The sequence below is a fragment of the Metarhizium acridum genome (assembly GCF_019434415.1).
Source record: "Metarhizium acridum strain ARSEF 324 chromosome Unknown scaffold_13, whole genome shotgun sequence".
In the NCBI taxonomy this organism is placed as follows: Eukaryota; Fungi; Ascomycota; class Sordariomycetes; order Hypocreales; family Clavicipitaceae; genus Metarhizium; species Metarhizium acridum.
In genome coordinates, this window is record NW_027094016.1 from 279,456 (window position 1) to 304,895 (window position 25,440).

At 52.4% G+C, this 25,440-nt stretch overlaps 13 protein-coding genes across 13 annotated transcripts; 8 read left to right on the forward strand and 5 right to left on the reverse strand.

The window, feature by feature from the left end:
- Window positions 1–3,800: 3,800 nt before the first annotated feature.
- Window positions 3,801–4,082, forward strand: J3458_002709 (uncharacterized protein; the record flags this gene model as incomplete). Its single annotated transcript, XM_066117325.1, has 1 exon — window positions 3,801–4,082. One exon carries the CDS (start codon window positions 3,801–3,803, stop codon window positions 4,080–4,082), a length of 282 nt encoding a protein of 93 aa, XP_065977109.1.
- Window positions 4,083–4,303: 221 nt separating this feature from the next.
- Window positions 4,304–4,816, forward strand: J3458_002710 (uncharacterized protein; the record flags this gene model as incomplete). The annotated part of the gene is made up of 1 exon (XM_066117326.1): window positions 4,304–4,816. One exon carries the CDS (start codon window positions 4,304–4,306, stop codon window positions 4,814–4,816), a length of 513 nt encoding a protein of 170 aa, XP_065977110.1.
- Window positions 4,817–5,739: 923 nt separating this feature from the next.
- On the forward strand, window positions 5,740–6,129 carry J3458_002711 (uncharacterized protein; the record flags this gene model as incomplete). Its single annotated transcript, XM_066117327.1, has 1 exon — window positions 5,740–6,129. The coding sequence occupies one exon, from the start codon at window positions 5,740–5,742 to the stop codon at window positions 6,127–6,129; it is 390 nt and encodes a 129-aa protein (XP_065977111.1).
- Window positions 6,130–6,669: 540 nt separating this feature from the next.
- J3458_002712 (uncharacterized protein) lies at window positions 6,670–7,077 on the reverse strand (the record flags this gene model as incomplete). The annotated part of the gene is made up of 1 exon (XM_066117328.1): window positions 6,670–7,077. One exon carries the CDS (start codon window positions 7,075–7,077, stop codon window positions 6,670–6,672), a length of 408 nt encoding a protein of 135 aa, XP_065977112.1.
- Window positions 7,078–8,640: 1,563 nt separating this feature from the next.
- On the reverse strand, window positions 8,641–8,946 carry J3458_002713 (uncharacterized protein; the record flags this gene model as incomplete). The annotated part of the gene is made up of 1 exon (XM_066117329.1): window positions 8,641–8,946. The coding sequence occupies one exon, from the start codon at window positions 8,944–8,946 to the stop codon at window positions 8,641–8,643; it is 306 nt and encodes a 101-aa protein (XP_065977113.1).
- A 1,928-nt stretch (window positions 8,947–10,874) lies between these two features.
- J3458_002714 (uncharacterized protein) lies at window positions 10,875–11,243 on the reverse strand (the record flags this gene model as incomplete). Its single annotated transcript, XM_066117330.1, has 1 exon — window positions 10,875–11,243. One exon carries the CDS (start codon window positions 11,241–11,243, stop codon window positions 10,875–10,877), a length of 369 nt encoding a protein of 122 aa, XP_065977114.1.
- A 260-nt stretch (window positions 11,244–11,503) lies between these two features.
- On the reverse strand, window positions 11,504–14,022 carry J3458_002715 (uncharacterized protein). Its single transcript, XM_066117331.1, has 3 exons — window positions 13,382–14,022; window positions 13,146–13,320; window positions 11,504–13,087 (listed from the first exon to the last, which is right to left on the reverse strand). The coding sequence occupies exons 1-3, from the start codon at window positions 13,838–13,840 to the stop codon at window positions 12,555–12,557; spliced, it is 1,167 nt and encodes a 388-aa protein (XP_065977115.1). The 5' UTR covers window positions 13,841–14,022; the 3' UTR covers window positions 11,504–12,554.
- Window positions 14,023–16,023: 2,001 nt separating this feature from the next.
- On the forward strand, window positions 16,024–16,332 carry J3458_002716 (uncharacterized protein; the record flags this gene model as incomplete). The annotated part of the gene is made up of 1 exon (XM_066117332.1): window positions 16,024–16,332. The coding sequence occupies one exon, from the start codon at window positions 16,024–16,026 to the stop codon at window positions 16,330–16,332; it is 309 nt and encodes a 102-aa protein (XP_065977116.1).
- Window positions 16,333–16,561: 229 nt separating this feature from the next.
- Window positions 16,562–18,256, forward strand: J3458_002717 (uncharacterized protein; the record flags this gene model as incomplete). Its single annotated transcript, XM_007815060.2, has 1 exon — window positions 16,562–18,256. One exon carries the CDS (start codon window positions 16,562–16,564, stop codon window positions 18,254–18,256), a length of 1,695 nt encoding a protein of 564 aa, XP_007813251.1.
- Window positions 18,257–18,363: 107 nt separating this feature from the next.
- Window positions 18,364–19,892, forward strand: TGL2_2 (lipase 2). The gene is made up of 2 exons (XM_066117333.1): window positions 18,364–18,799; window positions 18,871–19,892. The coding sequence occupies exons 1-2, from the start codon at window positions 18,634–18,636 to the stop codon at window positions 19,683–19,685; spliced, it is 981 nt and encodes a 326-aa protein (XP_065977117.1). The 5' UTR covers window positions 18,364–18,633; the 3' UTR covers window positions 19,686–19,892.
- A 361-nt stretch (window positions 19,893–20,253) lies between these two features.
- Window positions 20,254–20,559, reverse strand: J3458_002719 (uncharacterized protein; the record flags this gene model as incomplete). The annotated part of the gene is made up of 2 exons (XM_066117334.1): window positions 20,254–20,339; window positions 20,442–20,559. The coding sequence occupies 2 exons, from the start codon at window positions 20,557–20,559 to the stop codon at window positions 20,254–20,256; spliced, it is 204 nt and encodes a 67-aa protein (XP_065977118.1).
- Window positions 20,560–21,052: 493 nt separating this feature from the next.
- On the forward strand, window positions 21,053–22,390 carry J3458_002720 (uncharacterized protein). Its single transcript, XM_066117335.1, has 3 exons — window positions 21,053–21,313; window positions 21,394–21,523; window positions 21,622–22,390. Exons 1-3 carry the CDS (start codon window positions 21,287–21,289, stop codon window positions 21,861–21,863), a joined length of 399 nt encoding a protein of 132 aa, XP_065977119.1. The 5' UTR covers window positions 21,053–21,286; the 3' UTR covers window positions 21,864–22,390.
- Window positions 22,391–23,941: 1,551 nt separating this feature from the next.
- Window positions 23,942–25,359, forward strand: J3458_002721 (uncharacterized protein; the record flags this gene model as incomplete). The annotated part of the gene is made up of 2 exons (XM_007815057.2): window positions 23,942–24,181; window positions 24,253–25,359. 2 exons carry the CDS (start codon window positions 23,942–23,944, stop codon window positions 25,357–25,359), a joined length of 1,347 nt encoding a protein of 448 aa, XP_007813248.1.
- Window positions 25,360–25,440: the final 81 nt, after the last annotated feature.

Here is a 25,440-nt window from a genome sequence, read left to right on the forward strand (position 1 = left end):
GAGCAACAAGCTTTGCACTCAGCGAATAGCGCGACGGAGGATTGCATTGTTGTCAAGTTGTAGATTAAACTGGAGAGAGTAACTAGTTGAAATGATCTTCCAGCCGGGTCTTGCGGGTCTGTCCCAGCGCTAGAGGAGTGCTGACATAATTTGGGCACCTGGGTGCGCTAGTCTATTTGGGCACCCGGGTGCCCATGTATCAGTCGCCCTTTAATGTGCAGGCTGACTAATCCATAATACGGCCACCCTCCCCCCAACCGGGAAGGGGTCATGCCGAGGGACACCACACATGTGGATAAGATTGCCCGGGGACTTGCGTAATGTTGCCAATTATAGGCTTGGCGGGCAGGCATCAATGGACATGGAGCAAGTTCCATGTCGAAGCGCGCGAGCTCGGACAAAGGAGTTTAATCTCCTTTCTATTCTGTCTTGCCCTTTAAAGTAGAACACATAGCAGCCCGACCCAAGTTATGCGCGCACGCGACATAGCCTATTTACGTATTAAAAGCAGTCTCATTGAGATGAAGATGCTGCAACAACAGAAATAACCCAACGATGAGGTGAGCCCGGCCTGTTTCCAGCAGACAATTATAAATGACACCCCAGGCTCTCACAATGCTGACAAAGATTCGCGTTGCTTTGCTCTACTCCTAATCATGACATGCATTAGAAACAGTCGTCTCTTGCTAGCCAGGCAGTCAAGTGCTACTACTCACTATATATCTGCAATAGAAGTTGGGGAAGAGGCCGCGGCATTTACATTCGTCGCGTCCGGGGCAAGGCCGGAAAGGACTACAATATCTGCTCTTGAGCCCCATGTCTGTGTCCTCATATTCACACGTCGGTCGATTGACCGGCCTTTTAGCTGAGGCTGCCCCTAACAACCCGATAAGGGACATTGCTATTGCGATTGTGGCCTTCATCTCGAGTGCTCTTTGGGCTGACGGGTTGGACTGGGATAATTGAGAGCCAGGATGATGCCAATTGCGGAAGAAGAGTTCTTCATAATTCTGTGGGACTCGTAAAAACATGTTGCACCTAGAGGGAAGTGGACCGTCTTATACATCTCATGCTCACTACAGAATGTTTTTCTTGGCTCAGACTACTGTTTTTAAGCAGAGGGCTACGTTGCTAGTTTTCAAGGCTATTGTGAAGTTTTGTGCATGTGATGAACCCTCCCGGCAGAACGATGCCCACCGAATCTCAGATCGGATGAAACAAACGTGAACAAAAAGAGCTAGCTAAACAAGGTGTGATGAATAAATATGCCGTCCAAAGGATTGTGGAGACTGGGTGCTCGTCATGAATGCCATGTAGAGTGGTTTCACCTGGTTTGGTCTAAGAGTCAGCTTTCCAAGGCCTCTGTGGTTTTTCTTGGTCATTGCCGCCTCTTTTGGGCATTGATAGACATGAACGACTAGTTCCGATTCCTACGTGAAGTCCTTGCCAGGAGTCTAGGCAAAGCTGAACAATGCCTCTGAACTCGAAGTTGTTGAATTTAAGCCACTGGCGCTGCTTTGTGATGTTCATCATGAGGTCGGATGTGCGAGGCTAGCAAGACGGTGCTATTCCACAGAGTAAACTAAGCCGAAAGGATCTTCCTGGGTACTTTTACTCGGCTTCGTCTACGGAGTAGCTCTGTGTAAATTTCAGGCTGCAAAGACCCGTGTCTCAAATAACCTGCGTCGGCCCGAGTTCGGGTTGCCAATGCAGAGGCTAACTAGCACGTCGAGGCCTATTGCTATTAGGGCTACTAGCAAAACATGTAAATGTACTCGTCATCTCCATCTCTTTAATCTTTAGTTCCTATTCTATAGCCTAGCGCGATGCGTGATGTTGCTGGTACTCCCAATAGCCGCATTTCTTGTGCGTGTCATCGCAGTGTAGTGTTTCAAGGATTCGTATTGAACGTGGATTTGGCCCTTGGATTGAAGCTCTCTATCGAGGAAATTTAGGCCTCTTTAATCATTGAATTCAGAGGGCATCAGAAAAGGCCACCTTTCAATTGAAGAGGCAGGAAAAAGCCCTTGTCGAAGGTTCTCAACTAGCTAGTCTAGCTAGATTACGTGGCGTTAGATTACGTCCATGAGAGACCCATATGACGTATCCGATGACCCCTTGACAACTAAATCTAGAAGATACAGCGTGGTGGGAGATTTCCTACAATGCATTTGGTCACATTAGACAGTCTTGTGGAAGAGATGCAGTACAAGGAAAATGGCCAGCAGCTACTCGCCGTAGTGTCTTATCGAACAATGTCATGTCACCTCCCACACTGAGCGGCCTGGGGACGGACAGGGTGACATCGCGACCAACTACACGTACTCTTTCGAGCAACTTTTTTGGTTGCAACGGCAGCCATAACTAGAATGACGAAGACAGCTTGTTCCGGAGCCCCATGGTGACACGCATGACCCAACTGTCACGGTTCAAGGAGGATCTCAAACAGAGAATACGTACAAGAAGTTTGATCATGTTTATATTTCTGAAAGACAGAAGAATGCCAAAAAACTCACACAGACTATCACTTTCCATGCAAACGTGTCTGCCACGGTCGATGCCCAAGAGAGTCAACACGAAGGACGAGGACACATGCAGCAAGGCGTCTCGTACTGAAACAAGCCATCATCAATTTGACCAATGGAGCAATCCAACCGAGGAAACAGAATCAAATGGCATCACCACAGTTCGCGAGTACTATCCACCAAGCGGTGAAAAGGGGTCAGATAATGTCGTGCAATGCCCAGACGATTCGGCCAGGACCAAGCGGCCGCCTTGAGCCACCACGCATCGAGAGCTACGCATGTTTCCAGATGCCACACACTCACAGGATTCTTGGTGCGTCGAGGCCGCTGCAAATCATCTCCTCAAGGTTGCTGTTCGTCTCGAGATGACCCTTGACTGCCTCCACTGCTATTCCCTCCCACAACTCGCAGCCAGCTAAGCGCACCAGACTATCATCGAGGCTCTTGGCCTCCATTACCTTTTGTTTTGGAAACGGTTTCTTTCATCACACGTAAGCACCCGACTTGATTAAATTAAATGCTCTTAGACTTGGTGGTAAGTGCCATGTTCTACGCTGCATTTATGACGTGTCGTGGCTCATGTTAGAGGTGCTTGCTTAATTCCGCCTACCATTGTGTTCTTGCTGGGTATTTACCACGCTTGTAACGGGCGGCAAGGCTGCGTATTTTGTTGTTGTCAAGCAGCGATAGAACTCGGGAACAGTTGCGGTCCTGGCTACCACCACCGGCTATGAGCCTATGACTACATGAACCAACCTACGACCAGACACCACGGGCGTAAAGACCAGGTACACCAGTGATGGCTTGAAAAGACTCCATACATTGACAAACAGAATGATTCCACTCAGACTATGCGCCTGATCCAGAAGCAGAACAAATACAATGCGCAGGGCCAAGAGATCGAGGCGACTGAGATGGATTGGTTAAGCACAGAAAATAAAGGCTAACCAACTGAACAACGAAGCACCACATCCATCGAGTACGATTACCGGGGGAATGTCAGCAAGGTAACCGAAAGCGACTCTCTAGCTACTTCAAGGACCCAGGACCCTATTTCGTTGACAACAACCGAAGGCATCAGAGGGGAGGGCACAACAAAAACCGAAATGAACCTTTTTTGGCACCCCCAAGGCGATATCACTCTTCAAAAGCGACTCTTGCAGCACGCTCTGCAGCAAGATTAGCTACGCGTACGACGGGTTCAGACGCTTTGTTAATAAAACGGACCATCTTGGCTGAAAAACAGGACACGACTATGACCCCTTTAACCGCATCATGACCACCTGGCCGAGCGGACGCATTGTTAATACACACTACGCCGATCACACCACCGCGGTCCTTCCCAAATTAATGCAATCCAATGGCAAAAGCGTCGGACAGCAGTCATTCAACAGCTTAGATCGTACAACGTCCAAAGTTATTGGCTCCCAACTTACTCATCAGACATACGAGCATGTCGCTCCCGAGCCAACTCACATCAACAGCGCCAAGGGCGACCAGCTTGATCCCACAGATGAGTCGGCTTTGGGCCATGCGGCCATGCCCCTACTAGAGTAACGACTGCCGACATCGCAGATTCTTTCCAATACGATCACCGACTTGGGGCTTTGTCCGAGTTTAAGTTCCTACTCGACTCACATCTACAGCACTTCCCTTCTGGTCTGCTGTCCAAGGAAGTCATAAACATCAAAGGCATAAACCAACTTTCAACAAGTTATACTTACTCCAAGGCCGGGAAGCTGCAAAAATACACAGATGTTCACGGGACGACAAGTGTGATGGACTACAATGTACGCGGCAGACGTACGCCCCTTTCCCAGTGCAAAGTGCCAGTGTCCCTGGCTGAAAGCCGTGTTCAAGACGAGGCAAACAAGACGACAACGACGACGAAGCTGACATGCGATGACTTTGGCCGGGAGACGATACCATCCATCTACAAGGACAGCACAACGCTGCTCCAACATCTGAGCCAGTCGTACAACGAAATCGATCTAGTAAGCTCGCGCAAGGAGGAAAAAGGCCAGGGTATCCTACGAGAAGAATCTGTCCAGTACGAAATTCACAGCCATCTTGTCAGCTACGGCTGTACCGGCAGTCAACCGCCGACGGAATACCAGGGCCGCCCACTGCGATGGCAGCAGTTCAGGTTTGGCAAATACGACAACATCACCCAGTGCTCAACGGTATTTCAAGACGGCAGTACCAACACGGCAGTCTATTCGTTCAGCGAGCACGATCCCACACAGCTCGTCAACATGAGCAATACTGACACCAGCGACCCTGCCAAATAGACCTCGAGTACGACGCAAACGGCTGCTTGACTCCAGACGAGCAAGGCGGCACATGGCAATATAACAGCCTGAGCCGTCTGACCGCCGTCTTTGACGCCAACCACCGGCGCCTCTGTCAATATCAGTACGGTGCCAGTGGGAAACTCGCTTGCCAATGATTCCCAACCAGCCCGACACACACTTCTTCTACGGCGAGACTCTCTCATCGCGGTAAAAGCAAGAGAACGCCGCGTCAGCTACTTGTCCAGCGGATCGCAGTACTGGGTAGAAACAGCTGCGGCAGCGTAGCAAATTTTAATTTTAGCAGTGTGATTACGTTTGGTTCTCGTTAGGACATCTCCTCGCCTCATCATTATTTGCTCTTGCGTGAACACCGTAGGACTGAGTGACCAGGTCCCAGACTCCCAATTTTCCATGTCCATTTCCATTTCCGACAAACGGGACTGACAGCACGCGAGGTTGGCGCCGGGGGACGGGCTAGAATGGGGGAAACCGTAGCCTGTGACCACACACACACTCGGGATCAAATCCGTGACTCCGAACAACAAACGCATGTTGGTTACCAAGAGAGCACATCAGGCTTCGGTGAAGTATTGCGTGCCAATTCTAAAAGTATGTGCGAATCTGATAGGCAGCAGCAGCGTTGGTGACCATTCGTGCACAAGATCAAGTCATATGACAGTATACCCACCCCTTCCATCGGAAGCAAAGAACCACCCAAAATGGCCACCATCGATATCGCAACTGCATTGACCATTCCCGGTCTTGAGCCTACCTTGACAAAGGATGACCTGAAGGAATGTACCATCATGTACGTGGCGGTCCCCTCGCTTGAAACTCTCGGATTCCTTGACAGCTGAATAATCGTGCCAACATGATATCTACCCCTGAGATATAATGGCCTTGCCCGAATTCAGCCCGATATGGGTACTGAGCAAAACCATGTTCGCAAACTAGTCCAGATCATCATTAAACACGGCCAGCTTGGCAAGTTTAGCTTTCATCTGGTCCACCAGCATGAACCCATCACCGGCGACGCCATCAGACTCGAGTCAAGCCTCGGCATCTTAAACGGCAAGTGGAACAAGGCTGTCTTGATAGACTCCATCAATCTTGGCAACATACATGGGGTCGTTTTCAAATTCTTCTCTGCAGAGAATCGCTTCGTTCCGTGCGAGTTTGCCCAGGGGCCTTCACCAAATCGCTCCGGAGATGTCGATGGTGTCTTCCTTCAGGAATTCACGAGCTACCTCACCGGACATAACCTAGCCAATATTTTAGCACTGGAGATCGTTGGACATCGTTGGACATAGAAGTGGATAGGTCGGGCACTGTGATACTACCGAAATCCGCCGTGAATGCGCGCGAGTTCCTCCCTACAGGTTGGCCCGGCCTACTCCAGCCCGACGACAGCAACCCTCCCGCAGGTCAGGCCTGGGCCAACAAGGTTGATGAGTTCCACAAAGTCTTCATCAACAAGCCGATAGGGACTGCAAGAGAACTCGTTGATGAGTTGGTTCACCAGGATGTGCTTACGCCTAGTGCGCTCACGCTCAATGCCACACAATATACTGCCAGGGGCGGTGTCACAGACCGCGGTCAGCGGGAGAGTTAGGTGTCCCCCTACCCGCGGTGGCGACTTCGCCATCAATTCAAGGTGTCTCTGTGTAGCTCTTGGGATACTTATATTAGCACCGCACTTCAGACAATGCCCATTCCCTGTGTAGAAAGCAACAATATAATATATGATGAGTTACCATATAGTATCGAGACATATAACAGCAAAAACTCAGGCACATGAACCCATATCGTAGCAAATCCTCCATTCAAACCGAGTTTGCTTGTACGCTAGCCTATTCGCAATGTGAACGGATAGACAACATTGCCTCGAGACAGACCAGATCCGGGTCGCCAAGTACAAGAGGCTGCGCGTTCTCTTTTTCAGGACGCCGATCAAAGCCGTGAGTTCGTAACAGACCCAAGAGTCTCCCAACTCCAATCGCTCGTCTGTCCTCGTCTGAAACGCAACCAACTGTTTCGTAAAGAGTTTCCCAAAACGACGTCCGGAGGAATTCGTGGTCAGGATGGAAGTAGTAGCTTGTTGATGTTTGTATGCCTAGAATTGTTTCGAGACCACCCAAGGACGTGGCGAAAGGACTAATAACAGCATCTTCCCAGTCAACAACAATACCCGTGATGCGGCCGGTGTTTTCATCCACATGAATATTCATCTCGAGGAGGTCGTCGTGGTTGAGCACCATGCGGTAGTCTGGTCGAAAGAGCAGTGGATGACCTTCACGGATCTCTTCTAGTTTTGGTTGAAAGGAAGGGCTTCGGAAAGTTTTTCGATGATGTGAGAATAATGAGTGAATAGCGAGCTGGCAATATTCGGAGTCTGCTTCAGCCTTGGTCTGTTAATCCATGCTGATGCAAAGAACCTAGCTAGCGTATTAGCAAGGAATCCAGTATAATATGATGAGCACAACCACACACCTTGCAAAATCCTGTGTAGTCTGAAGCAAACAGTGTTTCATGACAGGGGCGAGGAGCTGATGTCGGGCTCGACAAAAAGCAACGCCTTGGACAAGATCCATGACGTACACGTAGACATGGCCTAACATGTCACGTAACTCGCATCCAGGGACGAAATCTCCATAAGTTTGCCGCGCTAGATTGACGGTTTCGATATTCAAAGCTGAGCTACGGAGTTGAATTACCCCAGGAGGCGAGTGGCCGACGTCGGTCGCCACAGTGTAGCTGGCCCGGCCTTGTACAAGTGTTGGCGAGACTGAGCTGCCAGTGAGTATTGTAGCAGCTTGGTCACAATCATCCCGGGTAATAGACTCCAGTCAGCTGAAAAAGGAGGCAATCTAAAATGCAGACAGTGCGTCGATACTCTCCGCCTTGACTGCATATGGAGAAATATCCATGGCGACGTTACAATGAAACAAAAGATGGGGGGGGGGGGCGGCGAAGTTCTCTTTAGGGGACCGTTGACGGTGGAGCAACTAGGGTTGGTAAGAAGTCCAAACAGGGCACCTATGTAATGGAGCGCAGCAGGTCGAGAATAGGCCATACAACGGTCACATTAGAGGCTGCAATGTGTAACGAGAGATAAAGGAGCCAGCAAAGTGCCTGCTCGCCTTTGAAAGCCTCTGAATGTTGAGGGGCAGGGCACAAACAGCACGTGATCCCAGACTGAGTCCCAACAGCCTGGGCAAGAGGCACTCTGCCAACTTGACCCTACTAACAAAGTTGATTAGCAGGCGGCGATATGGACGAAACTCCGGCTTGATCAGTCAAGGAGCAGTACATTGTCGCCACCAAACGACGGAAATTTCTTTAGCATTGCATTTTATCCCATTCCCGGTCAAACGCACACTTGCATAGCCAAGCGTCAGCACTCCTGTCCCACCAGGATCTCTAGAGTCGGGACCGTAATGATTCATCAGATTCTATCCACGCCTTCGAGATAACCTGCTGGTCACTTATGGTTGCTAAGTTAACGTGAAGGACACTATCAACGATGCCCTATTGAGGCCCACAACGAGCGCACGACAGTCAAGCAGATTGGGGATGAAGTTGTCCCGGAACTCCATCTCGTTTTTGCTCGATATGGCAGCGTCGACGTCGGGCCCTGCTGACGCCAAGATATCCATCAGCGCACTGAAACTAAACGTGCCCGGCGCGGGCCGGCCCTAGGCTTGGCTAGCGGCCGGATAATTCCGCATTGTATTCGATCCGGACCAGCTGCGCCGCCTCAAGTAGCTTTGTGATTGCACTAGTATTAGGTATGCAGTTCTACTGTGCTAAATACAACGGGTTTAGTCTACACATACTCTCCAGAAGGGGTATATGCTCTTTGCGCGAAAATCATCCCGACAAAGACTGCAACGAGCACTTGAAGTGTGCTCGCCGCCGGGAACAGATACATCGTCAATGTCGTCGAGCCTCCCCAAAAGTACCGCATCACCGGGCGGGGGACCAGGACATGCCATGCTCCCTTCACCTTGCCCAATAGCCTCTGCTCCTTTTCTATCCTTGCAACTCGGCGAAAGCAGGGGGTTCATGGCGGGCGTCAAGGCGCCGACCAGAGCCGCGACGCTGGCCAGAACCACCATTGACTTCATTTCTCAAGTTGGGACGTCAAAGGATATGGCGGGCAGTTGAAAGAGTGCCAACGCGAGTATTGATCGGGCTGCACACGTGAACGTGCCTCTCGGACGACGCACAAGCGGGTGACGACCCAATCACTTATAGAGAAAACGGAGACGCCAGGCTTCATGGCTTTCGCTGCATAACAACGGCATTGTCTTGGTCCGAGTCATGCGCTCTGCAGCGTCGCGGGTGCTGTATAGGCTTCATACTGTTTCGCCAATGTCTTTAAATGAAAGACGCACCACAGGCTCCGGATGCATTGGTCGCTGGTCCTCAGAGTGATTCCCCTCAAGTTTTACCATTGCGTCAATCGCCCGCAGGTAGGAAACTCTGGGCGAACCTTGGTGTCAAGACTTGCAGGTCTCTGGCATACTGTATCAGCATAATTCCGCAGTGTGCTGTGTGATTATAGTTGCCCATAACCATTAATTAGCTGGCCCAAAGCCACGGCCCGATGGAGTTTCTTCCACATCAAGGTAGATGATTGTGTGGTGGTCTCTACAATGGCGCACGTGGATATTGCAAGTCCTTTGCACCCGGCAATTGTGCCAGTCGACGGACGTGCACGCGGCGATGAACACAAGTATTGATTCCTTGCATGAACAGTACGGTAGGATTCCCAGAACGCGAGCAAGCGAGGTCGTAGAAGAACGGTCCACCAGGAGGATCCATCATCCATGGTCCCGTCCCATGTTGACATGACTGCGAGCGAGGGGTAGAGAGTCGATCGTATAAGTGGCAGGCGAGGACACAGTATTTACGAACAGACCAGACGTGGGCTATTGCTGCATGAGTTTTTGTAACGTGAAGAGGCCACCCGACCACAAGAGGGTATCATTCTTACCTAATAGGCGGGAAGGCTTCGGGGCACCCTGCGGAGTAATGGCCGGCCATGTACGACTCGGCCGGGCTCGCTTCTTCAGCTTTCCGTGTCGGTTCGTCTTTGCGGAGGCGGGAGTGGCGTGTTCGCAGAGGCACGAGGCCGCCAATTGGGGTTGTGCTATTTGTGCGGCAGAAAATCGTTATTCGTGCGGCACTAAGCCCAAACCAATTGGTAGCAAGTTAGCAACTTCCTTATATAGCTAAAACGGGCCTACTTATCCAATATATAGCTGCACGTAAGAAAGGGTGTAGTTACATTCGAGATACTCCATAAAGGCCTTGTATGCGTTGCGTTTTTGCAGTGGCCTCATCACGCAGCTTCGGATGAGGGGGACGCGCATCACCATCTCTGAAAAAGCATAAATGCCAGCCTGCTGCCTCTGCTCTACACTCATAATCCAACTCGATCCATCAAGTCTAACCTACTCAACACCTTTTTGCCACCGTCGCTATTCTTTTCCAGCAAACATGAAGTTGACACTTGTGGCCATGGCTTTTACCGGGCTCACGCTCGCCAGCCCCATCCAAGAACTCGACAAAAGACACAACGACTGGCCAAGCTGCATGACTTTTTGCAACACACCGACCTGTGCTATTAAAAACTGCTACGCGTGGTGCACCAAGGCATGCTGCAAGATATACCCTTCATCTCGGCAGTGTTAAACTATAGAGACCTTCTCTCCGGGTACCTTTATACATCCTTCAGGGAGGCGGCTTTGGTTGCTGAATGGAATTTGCACCAAGTTGAGTGTGCGTGGCGTGTCGGCACTTTTACCTAATGCAGAAGGATGCCTTGCCTTTTTCTCCAGAGCATTCGCTTTGAATTCGCTTTGACAAAAACTTGACTGATGACGGACCAATGGGGTTTTTTTTCTGTTTTCATGTCGGGAGCTGAGTGAGGAGTAAGACGGTCACAAAATTCCAAGGCTGTGAGCGGACTGGATCAGCATAAAGCTGCAATATCAATTGCAATTTATTTGACGCAGCCCATGACTTTGTCGCATGTACAGCCATGCTATCATAGTATTCGACGCGGACTAACTGGTCGCAAGTGCATAAATTCTAGAAGCGCACAGCGCATGCCGCTTGACTCGGTCTTTCGTGTTTGCCTACTTTCTGTATCTGGTTGTAGAAGGGGAAGCCTGTTTGTGGGGTTGGTGCATTTTTTCTTTAATATACCAGAAGTTACTCTAGCTAGCCGCCTCTGAAGCATTGCTGTCTTGATGAAATGAATGTTTCTCATGCGCGGGTGTAACACCGGGTTGCGATATCCGGCCGCCTCAAGTGCTGTTTTGCCACGCGGCGCATTATTTGAGAACGAGCCGCCGACGAGTCCGTCATGGTCCATCTCGCTGTGACTGCCCCAATCAAGTCTTGACCCCAGCATCAGTCATCACGGTCAACCTCCATTGGTGAGTCTGGCCAAATATACAATGGATGACGGGAGCCAGTGGTTTTGCGACAACTTCCGGCTCGGCATCGGCCTCCACGAGCATCGACACACTCCTGTGCTTTTTGCACTCTGAAAGAGATGACATCTACTCCGGTCACCCACCAGAGCGTGTACAAGGTCAATCGCTGTCAAGATGGCCCGACAGCAGAGCACTGGGGCGCGACAGCACACGCAAGACTCAACTAAGCTAAGGGGGCACTTTTTCTCGAGACGATAACTTCTTTTCACTCCGGTAGCATCTCGGGCGTTCTGCTTCCTACAATCTAGGAAATGGGAAATATGGCTTTTGTATCGTCGCTCCATCATGGCCCTTGAGTGCCGCGAGATACATCGTAACAGGCCCATGGAAGAAACACCCTCATGTTCTCTAGACAATCCATTTCCAAATCGCCATCTTATTCTCAAAACTGAGGAACCAGTGGCACGGCTCAAGTGGTAGCCATAGAATACATACACGTATTTGATGCAGGTGCATGTTCTCCAGGTCTTTATGATGCTCCTGCGGTCCTCCATCCACGACTCAAATCCGGCAGCACCGAGTAAAAAAAAGGAGCTAGATGAATGCCTGTTATACCCAGAATTGCATCATCTAGACGCTGACTCATTCTGCAATCTAGCCGGGTTGCCAACTGTAAACAGACTTCTAGACAGGCCCTCGGTCCAAATAGTCGGTTCCCCAAGCCATATAAATGAAGATGTCACATTTATTACACCTCTATTCAGTATCACGTAGCGATACCTCAAAACTTGAATCATCTAGAATGTGCACAATAATTTCCTTGGCGGCCGGTAAGAGCGGTCAAGGCTCGTGAAAGCGGAAAAAGTCGGGCAGACGCATCGCCAAGTTCGGATCCTCTTGAATGTCAAGCTAGGACCTCGCCTCTGGACCGCTTCGGCAGAGCGCATGCTCCACGGTCATGATTCACAAGATTGACGCTGCTGCTGCTGAAAGCAAAGACCGACAACAGCGCATCGGGCAAGCTATGGGACGGTTCCGAGGTATATCTAATGAGGTATTAATTAAAGCGAGAATAATCTTCGAATGCACCCTCTCCGCGAAAAGAAAACGTGTCTGCGTGGACATTTGCCCTGTGCTGAGAGCCACCAACTTTGATGCCACCTCACGACTCCAGCTTTCAATCTACAACGCCAATGATACGTCGCCCCGGCATTGAAACCCTCAACTTCTGCAATCCAGCGAATCTTGAAACATGGTAGACACCCACGCCTCATCTCGATACTCCACTACCACAGAGCGTCACTGTCCACCATGTCCTTCTGCAGATTGACTCGCCTCTCTGATCTGTCGCTGAAGCGCTTATTTGTAGAAACATTCGACCTCGGAGATGGAACCTTTGGGCTTGGAGGCTTCGGGGTTGGTCTCGGGTTCGAGGGCAGTCCAGAGGGCCCGGACGGTGTTTCTTGCCCGTAAGGGCTCCCCGCCATTTTTTGTGACGTGTATGACCTCGGGGACAAGTGTTGACGGATATTTGGGTCGTAGGCATAGTGTGTGTTATAGCTCTTCCGATGCTCATCCTCGTCAAGAGGCAAGGGACTCGGTCGATTCGGCTGGCGAGGCGATGTTTGCTTCCAGGCTGCTCCAAAGGCAGCACCGGGGTGGAAAGCTGTGAGAAAAATGGCAGACACTAGCGGCAATGCACCGTCCATTATCATAAAGGCAATTTCGTTCTGAGACAAGCCAGCATCCACGCCGCCAGCCAGCTCAACTATTCTATAGATTGAATACGCGAGGAGGGCTGTGGTGGATATCTCAATGCCTAGGAGAAATCGGTTAGATAGTGGCCTTTGAGCCATGTATTGCTCATTCGTCTTTACCTCTGAGAAATCTTCCAAACTGTGATGACGTGTAGACTTTTGAGTGCGTACCATCCGAGACGCGGTCACCGGAGCTTAGTTGTAAGACGAGGCAAAAGTACGCAGTTGCACTCCCCAGCAGTGCTACAGCCTGGACACTCAGGCCGGAAACCACGATTGCAGCACATTTTGCTCTCTGAACGAAAAGGTCAGCCCCGATGCCTTATTCTTCACGTCACTTGTATCATGCAGCTCACTGATAGGCCGTTATATCCGTAAGTAACAAACACAATCCCAACCACCTCGACCGCAATAGCCACAGTAGTCAAGCCAAACAAGGTGTAAGCGGCAAGTGTCGGCTTGTTTTGACCAAGGTGTTCTCCATAAACACGCCGGATATGCGGGATTACCACAAATATCGAAGCTGTGAAAAATGATGGACCTAATACTGTGCCCAAGAGTGACAGCAGGAAGTGCCCAGGGTTATCGGGTGTTTGATGCAGCAAGACTCTGCCAACAAAGCCAAGCAAGCTCAGAAGATGCCCTGTTGCCAAGGTTAACGAGAAGAATCGAGTACGCAGTCTCACACCAAAGTATAGGACCGCAGGCAAGAAGAGAGCGTGAATAGCAAGTAGCACGGCGTTGCCGCCAACGTTGGGGCTATAGTTGTAAAAGCCTTCAGGAACTGGGCAAGATGAGCCACAGCTGGCCTCCATGATAAATGTAGACCAGATCTTTCATATTCGAATCACAGATGAAAGCTTGGGCAAGTGGCAACAGCCGCCAGGTCCAATAACCCCTCCGGGAAGAGGCCTTGTTTATATCCATCCCCGCGTCTGCCTACGACGAACGATAACCGACACAGATGCAGCCCAACAGCCGGGCCATGCAAGTCGTTGGGGGGGGGGGGGGGGGGGGGGGGGGGGGGGGGGGGGTGAAGGGGAGTGGATGGCCCGCGGATGTCGGTGCTGTTGGTTATACATACTGGCGGCACCAACAAGTGCTGGATAAAAAGATGGTGTGATTCACAAGTTACCGCATTCGCTATTGCGCAGCCCGTCACAATATGCATCATCCAATAATCTGCTACGATAAGCAACGAGGCTAGATGAGCCCAGTCTACTTCTGCAACAAGGCCTTCCGACAGCGCAGTCACAAGTAGTGGGTTCTCTGTCTGCTAACATAATAAATGGCCCAGCCAAACCGTGGCAGCAAACAGAAGAAAAGGAGATTGGTCCCGGGAGTTTGGTTCTGCCGTCGCCCCCAAGCATTAAGAGTCTCAAGAACCACTCACCGGGTCTGGATCAGCGTGAAATGGTAAGTCAACGAGACTTGATGAGCAAGACAAAAGACGAGCCAGCAAAGAGGGGGTTGAGAGGTCCCCCATTCTCCGAAGCTCAGGCCGACGAGAATGGACGGCAGGCAGGGCTCTGAATCTGCCTCCCGTGTCAGACTCACAAGGCTGTCGTTGTACAGCATCATATTGAAAGCAGGGATGAGACGATAGTAGACTTGTGATTGGTTGGTTGGCTGCCGCTGCCAGACATCGACAACTGAACACAACGGGCCGGGATTTGCGGATTTGCCCCCAATGTCCCTCACTAAAGACACTGCGCAGATTGGGCCCGTGGCCCCTTCGCAAGAAGACGAGAGAGGACAACCTGCGTTTGGTGGCGTCACGGAGGGTAGCACGAGGAATGGCTTCTCATTTGAAAGGCAGGTGTTGGTCTTGTGCTCTCCTGTCAGGTGTCAAGTATACGCTGTAGGAGCCATGGTGATTGGGTGGTTCCTGGTTTGTGGTGGATGCCGTCCTGTAATGGCGTTGAAGCACGAGCAATGAAGATGATGGTCAGGGGATTGTAGAATCGGGCCAACAAGCCTGCAAGAATAGCTCACTTGGTGCTGTATCCGAGACCGAAGGTCTGTTAGCTGGTGCCATTTCCTGCCATCTCTCGAGGGCTAACGGTCCAATAAAGGACAAGATGTGCGTACTATAGAGTCTTTGGCGTCTGCCAGAAACCAACATTGAAGAGTTTCGACTGTGTCACCGAGCATGTCGGGACCAACGAGGTGGTGATGAGTGCTAATAAGCACACCGCCGACAGAGTACAGCGTGCGTTCGGAAGCCGTCAAAGCGCTCCGACAACAGGCCGATGTGCTCGTGTCTGGTGATCCCACGACAATGTCACTCGCATGTGCAGATCACAATGCGCGGCCCACAGCATCTAGGACAGACAGATTGGCAATGAAAAAGTCATGGTTTGTTCCAGACTTTATCTCGGGGCCTGACGAGTCGCACGGCTTGTGCTGCATGTGCGGAGGCGTAAGATTTATGACAGTTGCCCACGGAACAACGGCTCCTGCGCCTTGTCTCAGCATCACGCCAGAAATGATGCTTTGTTTTTGAAGGAAAGAGCAAGTCGGCTTTGGTCTGCAGCATGAAGGCCTTGCACTGCCACACCAGGTGCCTGGTACCTCCTTGTGTTGCTGTTTAGTAAGCGTCTAGGTGTGCTTGGTGCAGCTTGATTCTTTAAATTAACAATCAAACTACACATGTACGGAGTCGGTCGCTCTGAGATTCGTGCCACCAAGCACACTCAGGCAGTGAACAATAAAAAAAGAAAAGAAAAGAAAACGGCCCAGGCCGCCTATCCTCTGAGCCATCTAAAAACTACCGAGTACCTAAGTACGGAGTAACCAAGCTAGCTGGGCATGTACCAAGTGCCGAGTGCCGAGTGCCGAGCACCAGACTCTCTTTTACCCTGGTCCAGTTGGCAAGACCGTTCTGATGAAACTGGGCTAAACCTACAGCCTTGGCTTCTTTGTCCGTCCATCCCGACAATATTTTTGTAAATGTCCGCGAAACACAAGCTCGCATGCCACTCTCGAGCCAGCAAACATGGCGTTGCTCGACTGCAAACGGCAACAGAACCGGCAACAGCCATTGGCCACCAATGAGCTCAACGCGCGGCCCCAGAGCCCACCACAGGCTACAACCAGGCCACACAACCCGGCCACTCGACACTTCGATGAGGCTTGGCTGAGGCTTAGCCCAACGACGTCAACATCGACGACGACCACGCCGCCTCTCGTCGTCCGAAGCTCTGCGCAACAGCTTTGGAACTCTTCTGCTCCGCGCCTCTGTATTTCCGCCAGAAACACCCACAGCCCGCTGCCGCCTCTATTTGGGGACCTGGCTACTCCGTAAAGCTTGGCTGCTCTGCGCAGCCGAACCATCCGCTTTTTATCCCGCAGTCGCCAGTCACGTCACACGGCCGACAACGAGCTTCAGGCGCGAGGCAAACGAGAGCATGTCTACATGACGGGATAGCATCGGCAAAATTTATTCCATTCTATTCATCCTCCTCTCGCCTCATCACTGCTACAAGAAGCCTTTTGCGCCGCCACCTGATGGTGTTTGTGCGCCGTCATCTATAATGTCCATCCGCATAGCTCTCGACAACCAGCCCGAGTTCTTCACAAACCTCGACCATGTGACGGGACGCATCATCCTCGGGCTCAATCGCTCCGAGCAAGTCGGCAGTATAGTTGTAAAGCTAGAAGGAGAGTCCGTCACTGCTCTACAAGTCCCGAATCCTTATGAAGAGACTGGCCCCAGACCGACAGGTCCGCTGCCTGGTCCTCCCGGCAGCATCGTGAGTGAGAACCACAAGATTTTATACAAGGTCCAGCAGGTTTTCCCCGACGAATACCACTCAAGTTCTTCGAACCCATATGGCGCCTTCCCGCTGCAGCCGGGAGAACACGAGTTCCCCTTCAAGTTCAAGCTACCCATCAACAACGCCTGCAGCGACCCCATGGCCATGTCCAAGATTGGCGGCCTCGCAGGCGTGGGCGGCTTTGGATCCGGGGGCGGGCTATTTGGCATGGGTGGAGTTCGAGTTATGGATGGCACAAAACAGTTGCACCTTCAGCATGTTACGCGGACCCTCCCGCCATCCTTGACGGGGTATCCCATGGAAGCCGAAGTGCGCTACTATATAAAAGTCACGGTCCAACGGCCCGGATTTCTCAAGGAGAACTGGAGATACCAAATCGGATACAAGTTTCTCCCTATCGAGCCTCCCAGGCCAGCACCAACTGGCCAGGAAGCGTTTGCCCGTCGTCCGTTTACCTTTCGGCCACGATCGCCCGGTCCGCAAAGCAAAAAGAAGAATTCCTTCTTCGCAAAGAAGGGAGACAAGAGCAGCAACGACATCTCGAACAACAATGGTTCCGGTGTCGACTCACCAAACACGGCGCCGGCGCCATCCATCGAGATGTCGGCTCGACTTCCGCACCCCTCGATTCTTACATGCAACCAACCCATTCCTCTGCGGCTAATCGCCAAAAAGCTGGCCAATTGTCCAGAACAAGTCAACCTAATCTCGTTCCAGATGGACCTCATTGGCATTACCGAAGTACGGACATACAACATCTACAACAAAAAGATCAACCGCTGGGTTGTCGTCTCCAGCACTGATCTCCACGTACCCTTGACCTCTGGGCCAGACGCAGAAGTCGGGTCCGAAGTCGTCGTGCCCGATACTTTGTGGAAAGACAGGCCACTCCCCAATACCGTTGCGCCGTCGTTTGTCACCTGCAACTTATCCCGAAGATATGAAGTGGAAATAAAGCTGGGACTATGCTGGGGCAAGGCCAAGTCCAACTTCATCAACAACGCCCCTCAAACAATATTCCTCCCTTTGCACTTTGCAGCGGCAGAAGTCTTCTCGGGCATAACACCACCGCCCGAGCTTGTCAGGGCCGCTAGAAACACTCGACCTGGCCGGGCGACGCTCAATATCCCCCCGCGACTGCCACCAAGACCGGGCAGTTCGGCACCCAGCTCACCGGTTGGTCCGCCGCACACGCAGAACCAGATGCCGAATCCAAACCAGCCCCAAGCGCCGAGACCACAAATGCCACAGCGGCCACCTCAAGATCCATTGTACCCTCCTCAGCTACTGCCTGGGCAAACAGTGCCGCCATACGACGACGCACCGCCAAGCTATGACGAGGCAATAGCCGAGAACTTGTCAGGACCATTTGACGGAATGCAGCCCCGGCCAGCATACAGTGGCGTTACCAACGAGAACGCACCGAGTCAAATGCCTGCGGAGAAGAGATGACGAGGGTGCACATTATGTGATAACGACGGCATCAAAGGATTTTGCAACGGGAGTTTGGGGGGTGGGTTTTCTTGGTTCAAGCACAGGCGGGGCAGCCTCATAATAGACGGTCAGGTTGTTACATGAATAAGACACTGTGTCATAGCAGCAGCGTATAATATGAATCCATAATTCAATCAGCATTATGCAACTTGCGTCATTGTAGTCAACAAAATCCCATAATCAGTCGCATCACGGCATGTGCACAAACAAACCATTCACCACAACCAAGCTCCATCCGATGACGTCAGCCCCCTTCGTCAAAACCAACCCACTCCAGCACTCAGCTCACAACCACCGTTCCCAAGCATCCGAAACCCCAAACTCGCAATGCCGAGATGAGCAAATGCGCCCAGCGAAGCGCATCGCTCGCCTTCCTCGGCACGCGTCCCATCCGTCGCCCATTCTCATGCAGCCCCCGCCTCCCGCGCGCGCGAGACCCTCGCATCCGCGACATAGGCCGACAAATCGAGGACGACTACGCCGCCATCCGCCAACACTACGGTCCGTCCTATCCTCCCCGTTCCTATCTCCTCATCCGCAGCAAAAAAAAGGCTGACACCTCCCCCCTCTAGCAACGCCCAAATACCCCATCGTGCTGGCTCACGGCCTCCTCGGCTTCTCAGAGCTGCACGTGCCTCCCTTCCCGCGCATCCACTACTGGCACGGCATCCGCGAGGCGCTCACGGCGCAGGGCGCAACCGTCGTCGCCACCTCCGTCCCGCCGTCGAGCTCCATCGCCGACAGGGCCGCCAGGCTCGCGGATGAGATTGCGCGGTCCGGCGTCGACGCCGCCGCGGGCGTCAACGTCGTCGCCCACAGCATGGGCGGCCTCGACGCGCGCTGGATGATTGCGCGCACCCTCAAGCAGAGCGGTATCCCCGTCAGGGTCGCCTCCCTGACCACGATATCCAGCCCGCACCGCGGCTCGCCGTTTGCCGACTACGTGCTGCGCGCCGAGGCGGGACTCTTGTACCTCCCGCGCGCGTACCGGGTGCTCGAGCGCGCGGGCCTGGAGACGCGCGCCTTTGCGCAGCTCACCACGTCGTACATGCGGGACGAGTTCAACCCGGCCGCCCCCGACGACCCGGCCGTCAGGTACTTCTCGTACGGGGCAGTGGCGGGCCCCGCGCCGCTGCTGAGCCCGTTCCGCGTCCCGGGGAGGATTGTTGGCGAGGCCGAGGGCGCCAACGACGGGCTGGTGAGCGTCCAGAGCGCGCGCTGGGGCGCCTACCAGGGGACGTTGGTGGGCGTCAATCACCTCGACTTGATCAATTGGTCGAACAGGCTGCGGTGGATGGTGAGGGGGTGGATGGGGATGAGGAGGAGGTTCAATGCCGTGGCGTTTTATCTGGACATTGCGGACATGCTGGCCAGAGAGGGATTGTGAGGCTCTGGCAGGAGGAAGGGGAGGATTTTTGGTCAAGAGGGGAACAATGTGAATAGATGGTGAGCACTGGCGTGGGATCGAACAAGCAGCTAGAATGGGGGCTGTTTCTGACGGACAATACTCACGACGGCTCGAGCAAGTTACTTTGTAGAGGTATCAGTATTAGAATATAGAATACAGCAAAGCCTGGCCACGGGCACCCGAGCACAACAAGCCTCCTTTGCCCCGGGTTTCGTAATCCATCTCTGCCGTCCCGACCACACATGATGCATTATGTACATTAACCGATACACCCGTGTCCAGGTAATTGCACTCGATAAACGTTGAAAAAAAATTCAAGTGGTCGGCTGCAAGTCGTTCGCAGATTGGCGCCAGGGAAGAAAAGGGTCAGGTTGAGCAGGACGACGCTGTTGTCAAAAGTATCCGAAACTCGTCACTGCAATCCCTTGCTTTTTTTTTGTGTGTGTGTACTTGTTCCTCTTCTCCCGCGGCCAGCTTGTCACTTCCGATCCTTCTCGCTCCCCATCCACGCCCCAGCTAGCCATCACCCGCCAGAAAAGGGTGACGCTTAGTACTTAGCCGCGGCGCGCTCCTTGGCCTCCCTACGTCGGGAGATGAGTTTGGCGATCCAGAGAGCAATGAGACCGACGGCAACTAGATCATGTTTGTGTTAGCAAGTCGGAGAGGGCGCGTTTCTTGGGCTTGCCATGACCATTGCCCTTTAATTCGGGTCGAATCGGGGGAAGGGATGCATACCGACAAAGACAATGCAAAACACCACCATGACACCAGGATTTCTGGCAGCCCAGTTCTTACGCTTGACGAGCATGCTTGTAGCCTCGCGGGCGATGAGAGAAGTGTCAATGGCAGCCATTATGTTGTTTCGGGAGATGGAGTGGAGAGGCGACGAGTGTTGCTCTACTAGGCGACAAAGTAAACGTTAGTAAACAGCGCAGAAAAATATTCGGGGACCACCAATTGAGCCGGCTGGGAGCCCGGAGGGGGGCCCGTCTTTCGAAACGTCGATGAGCGGTGAAATCAATTGATTGTATTTGGCGATGCGCAACTGGACTGTGCGATGGCGTCTCTCTTGAGGGTGATTGTTGGATGCGGCAGGGCGGCCAATTTGGAATTCTGGTGCTTTGGAGCATCCAAGCTCCTCCGATCGCATCGGCTGTGTCGGCAGGTGCAGCAGCTCGAACGTGACGGCTACAGCCAGCCACACGAGGTCCAGAGGCACAGCAACAACGTCCAAAAACAATCAATGATGCACGGCCCAGAGACAATCGACGGACCATTGGCGCCAGCAGCTGGCTCATTCTTGTGATTCATTTACTCACCTGTACTGGCCGTGAGAGAGGATGGAGGTGGAAGAAAGAATTAGCTCGAGTCGCGCGGGTGGACTGGGCCATGATTTTGTTGATCGGTCTTGAGGCACTAGAGTCCGTGGGAAAAGTGGGGATGCACGTCACGGGCCAACCGGGGGCCGGGCATTCTGGGCAACACTGGAACTGGAAACTTGTCCAGCATACCCGAGTCGAACTAGTCTCTGGTCTCCGGCCTACCACGATCAACGTACTATTTTGCATGCGCCGAGCAGAATGCCGTGCTTGGCAAACATGAGCTCAGTCAGTCGGTCAAAAAGGAGCCCTTTGGAGAAGAATGAACCGCAGTCAATTGGGTCCGCTGACTGCCCGTTGGGTTCCAGACAGCCGAATTCACCTCTGCCAGTTCTCGACATGAGCAAGGAAACGTCACGGGCACGACGCAGGCATTAAAGAAAAAAACGCCGCAGCAAATTCCGAAATTCGCTCTAGCGGGCCGGGAAGCGACTGAAGGTCGGTGCGAATGGACTTATTACAAGAGCCTCAAGGGCAGCCGCAAGATACCTGGTAGCTCTGCATGGCATGCAGCACCTCTGCTAATAAGTACCTAGGTAGTAGGTACCTGATCATGGGCAGGTCGGAACACGGCAGTGGGCTGGCCAAACAAGAGCTCAGGGAAAAAATGACCTCTTGCTACTCCGTACAGACGACGACGATAACTTGTGGCTCCCATGTGGTGGATCCATGGCTCTGCTGGGGACAGGCGACGGGATTTGCCTGCGCGAATTTTGAACCACATCCAACGTCGGGTGTTTTGACGCTAGCTAGTGCTTTTCTACGATTCCTCTTCTAGCTCCCTGGGTAAGGACTAGGCCAGTTTGATATCCAGAAGGAGAAGATTGGCTGGGGGGATCATGGGGCTGCGTGATTATGTCTGCCCAGCAGGACAGTCAATAGAACCACTCTGAGCGACCAGTGGCGGCTCGCGCACCACCACGACCGGAGAAGACGGCGAGCATGGGGGTTGCCGCCGTTGAGTCGGGAGACGAACCAGGATTTTCAAGTTTTTGGGGCTCATATATATGGACGTGGCAAATGACCACGTCTCTGGGGAAAAGGCGGTCGTGCAATAAATATGTCTGTCATCGGCCCTCCGAGTAATGAACGCGTGAGTGAGTTGGAATGAGGCGACACGGGTGCTATCTGTATTCTGTAGTCAAACCAAGAGCTCAAGTTAGGAGGGTGCTCGGTAACTGCTTTGTGCCCATAGGGGTACCATGGGTGTTGAGAACAGACGCGCCGCTATGTCTCAGCCTTTACCGAGTACCATGCATTGTGTTTGGACATGAAGATATGCACAAACATTACGGAGTACAGAGCATGGCCTAGTTGGCTCGAGATTTCTTGGCTCGTTTGGCCATAAGAGACTCTGGGAATAGCAATATCAACCTAGAAACGTGAGCAGAGAGGCATTAAACAAAGGACATGGGACAAGCCTCGATGGCTGTTCCCCAGAAAATACTCTGCCCGTACTCCGTTCTTGGCTACAGCCTGCGAACCAAGCTCATTGACGGCGCAACACTCCAGCTAGTACGCCTGGCAAGTCCTCGGCATCGACTCAACAAACAAAGTCATGTCGCAACTGCAAACTGCCATCATGTGAAACAGAGCCCCGTGGAGGTCATGGCTGGCTACAACACTGGATGCTCAAAGGCTTGAGCTGATCTCATACACTACCCATTGCGCGTTTCGTGAAAGAGCCGGGCTCTGTTGAGACCTGGACTGATGTGGTGGTGGACGGCGTCGGCGGCAAAACTCTGCATGGCTGTCATGGCTGACACGGCTATCACGGCCTGGAAGATCCAGAAGACCAAGCTTCTTCCGGAGAAGGCAAGTTCTGCCATTATTGCTGCTGGCTCTCCTTCTCCGGACCAGAACGCCAATTCGCCAAAACAACCTGGTGATGGCTTTCAACAGAGCTCCACCGAGTGGCCCCGGGACGGCCGAATCCATAGAAACGCCAGAAAAGAAAATTGGGGGGGCTCCGTTTCGTCCGCGGGCCCATGCCCCCAAGTCCATGATTTGTTTTGGTCTTTGGCCCTGCGTAATTATCGTGGAAGGCTCGGACACACCATCGGCGTTTGGATGTCGCCATCAACTTCGCGCTCCGGCCGACAGTCTCAGTTCTGAGGTACCAAGGTACTTGTGTGTGCCTTGCTCTTGCCCATTTTAGTTCCCGATAACTAGTAGTTGCCAGCCTTGGGGCGCATTAGCAATGACCTCATAATTACCCGCAACCTCGCAGGTCCAACCGTTGTCGGCCGGCATATATCAATCAAACCCAGCATTCGAACTTCAAGCAACAGCCAAGTGTGTACGGAGTATTCAGTCATTGTCACCATGCGCCGCTGCCCAGGTTCCCTCCCACCACGACGATAAATTCCCTACATTCCAAATCCCAATGGCAGTTTACATTCAATCAAACTTGACAGCTAGGCTGACGACAGCATGTCAAAACTCCAAAATGGCGACGTGCATTCTCCGATGGAGATGGTTAAATAAATTTAATTACTGGCTCACTTAGCCCGCCTTCAAACAATGAGAAACGATAGCCACGAGAAAATTTTTTGGCATCCATTCCACTCGAACTCACAAACCGCAATTCATCACTCGGCCGAAAAGACACAAGTCATCGACAGTACAAATATACAGTGCCATACAAAGCACACTGTACGTCGGCCATTCGTCTTGCGCCGACCGGTCACAAGGTGAGGAGAATGCAAGTGACGTAGCAGAAGCAGCACCTTAATACACCAGAAATCGTAGTGAATTTTTGCATCGACGCACTGATACTTTTTGCTGTCTGCGTGCCGTCCTTTGTATTGAACTTTGTTGAACTTAACCGCGAGAGCCTCCCGTCGTGCCATTCGAATGGCGTCGTGGCTGGCCCATCTGCGTCGTGTGAACGCTCACAATGTCTCGACCTTTCGACGCGCGCCGCTAGCCGAGATCTCAGGATCCCTTGGTGATCTCGGCACTCTCTTGCCACTCATGATTGCTTTGGCAGTGCAAGGATCGGTGCATTTGGGCTCGACGCTGGTGTTTTCGGGGGCATTTAATATCATCACTGGCGTTGCGTATGGCATCCCTCTACCAGTTCAACCCATGAAGGTACAGTTATCGCTACCCACCAACAATTTCACATCATACGTGAATACGACTAAAATTTCTCCCCACTGCAGGCTATTGCTTCAGCAGCCATTTCCAGTGGAGAAGATGCACCAATGGAAGCTGTAGTCGCGGCAGGCCAGTGGGTGGGAGCTGCCGTGCTGGTCATGAGCGTCACAGGTCTTCTGCGATGGGCCGTATCCGTTGTTCCGATTCCCGTTGTCAAAGGCATCCAACTAGGAGCCGGCTTGTCTCTCATCATCGGTGCCGGTACCTCGCTTCTCCAACCACTACACTGGATATATCCTGTTCTGGACAATAGAATCTGGGCATTATTCGCATTTCTTGTCCTCATTGTCACCCAGCGCCTCCCCAGGTTTCCCTACGCCTTCGCCTTCTTCATCTTGGCCATCGTCTTTGCCATAGTTACAGTCCTCACTACTCATCATCGACTGCCCTCGTTCCATGTCTGGCATCCCCATTTGATCCTGCCAAGATGGATTGGTCCACACGGCGATGCCCCAGCCCTTTGGATGGCAATTGGACAGCTTCCGCTAACGACTCTCAACTCCGTCATTGCCGTCACCGCCCTCGCGGCTGATTTATTGCCCGACCTTCCTACTCCATCGGTGACGTCTGTCGGTATGAGCGTGGCATGTATGAATCTCACGGGGACTTGGTTCGGGGCGATGCCCGTTTGTCATGGCGCGGGTGGTCTAGCGGCTCAATATCGATTCGGTGCCCGATCCGGTGCGAGCATCATCTTCCTGGGGATTGTCAAAATGGTTCTCGGACTCGTCTTTGGCGAGACACTGATTGATCTGCTGAAATCATACCCAAAAAGCATTCTTGGGATCATGGTGCTCGCCGCTGGGTTAGAATTGGCCAAGGTAGGTCATTCGCTTAACAAGGGAGCCCCCGATTTATGGGAGAACGCAGCCAGTGATTCTTTTGCTGGCCGTGTCGGCAGGATCCATCGAGACTTGGGCGATGAAGAACGACTGGAGCGATGGACCGTCATGTTAATGACCACAGCAGGCATTTTGGCTTTTAAGAATGATGCGGTAGGCTTTGTAGCTGGCATGCTGTGTCACTGGGCTTATAAAGGATCAGAATGGTTCAACAAAAGGAATAGGAACCGTTTGCTTAGAGGAGAGAGAGCTCCTTTGCTCAGTTCATGATTCTGTACGTCTAGCCACATTACATCCCATATTTATTTGCTCTGCACATGATGCGCGTTACACCCTCCGCCCGCCTTCATC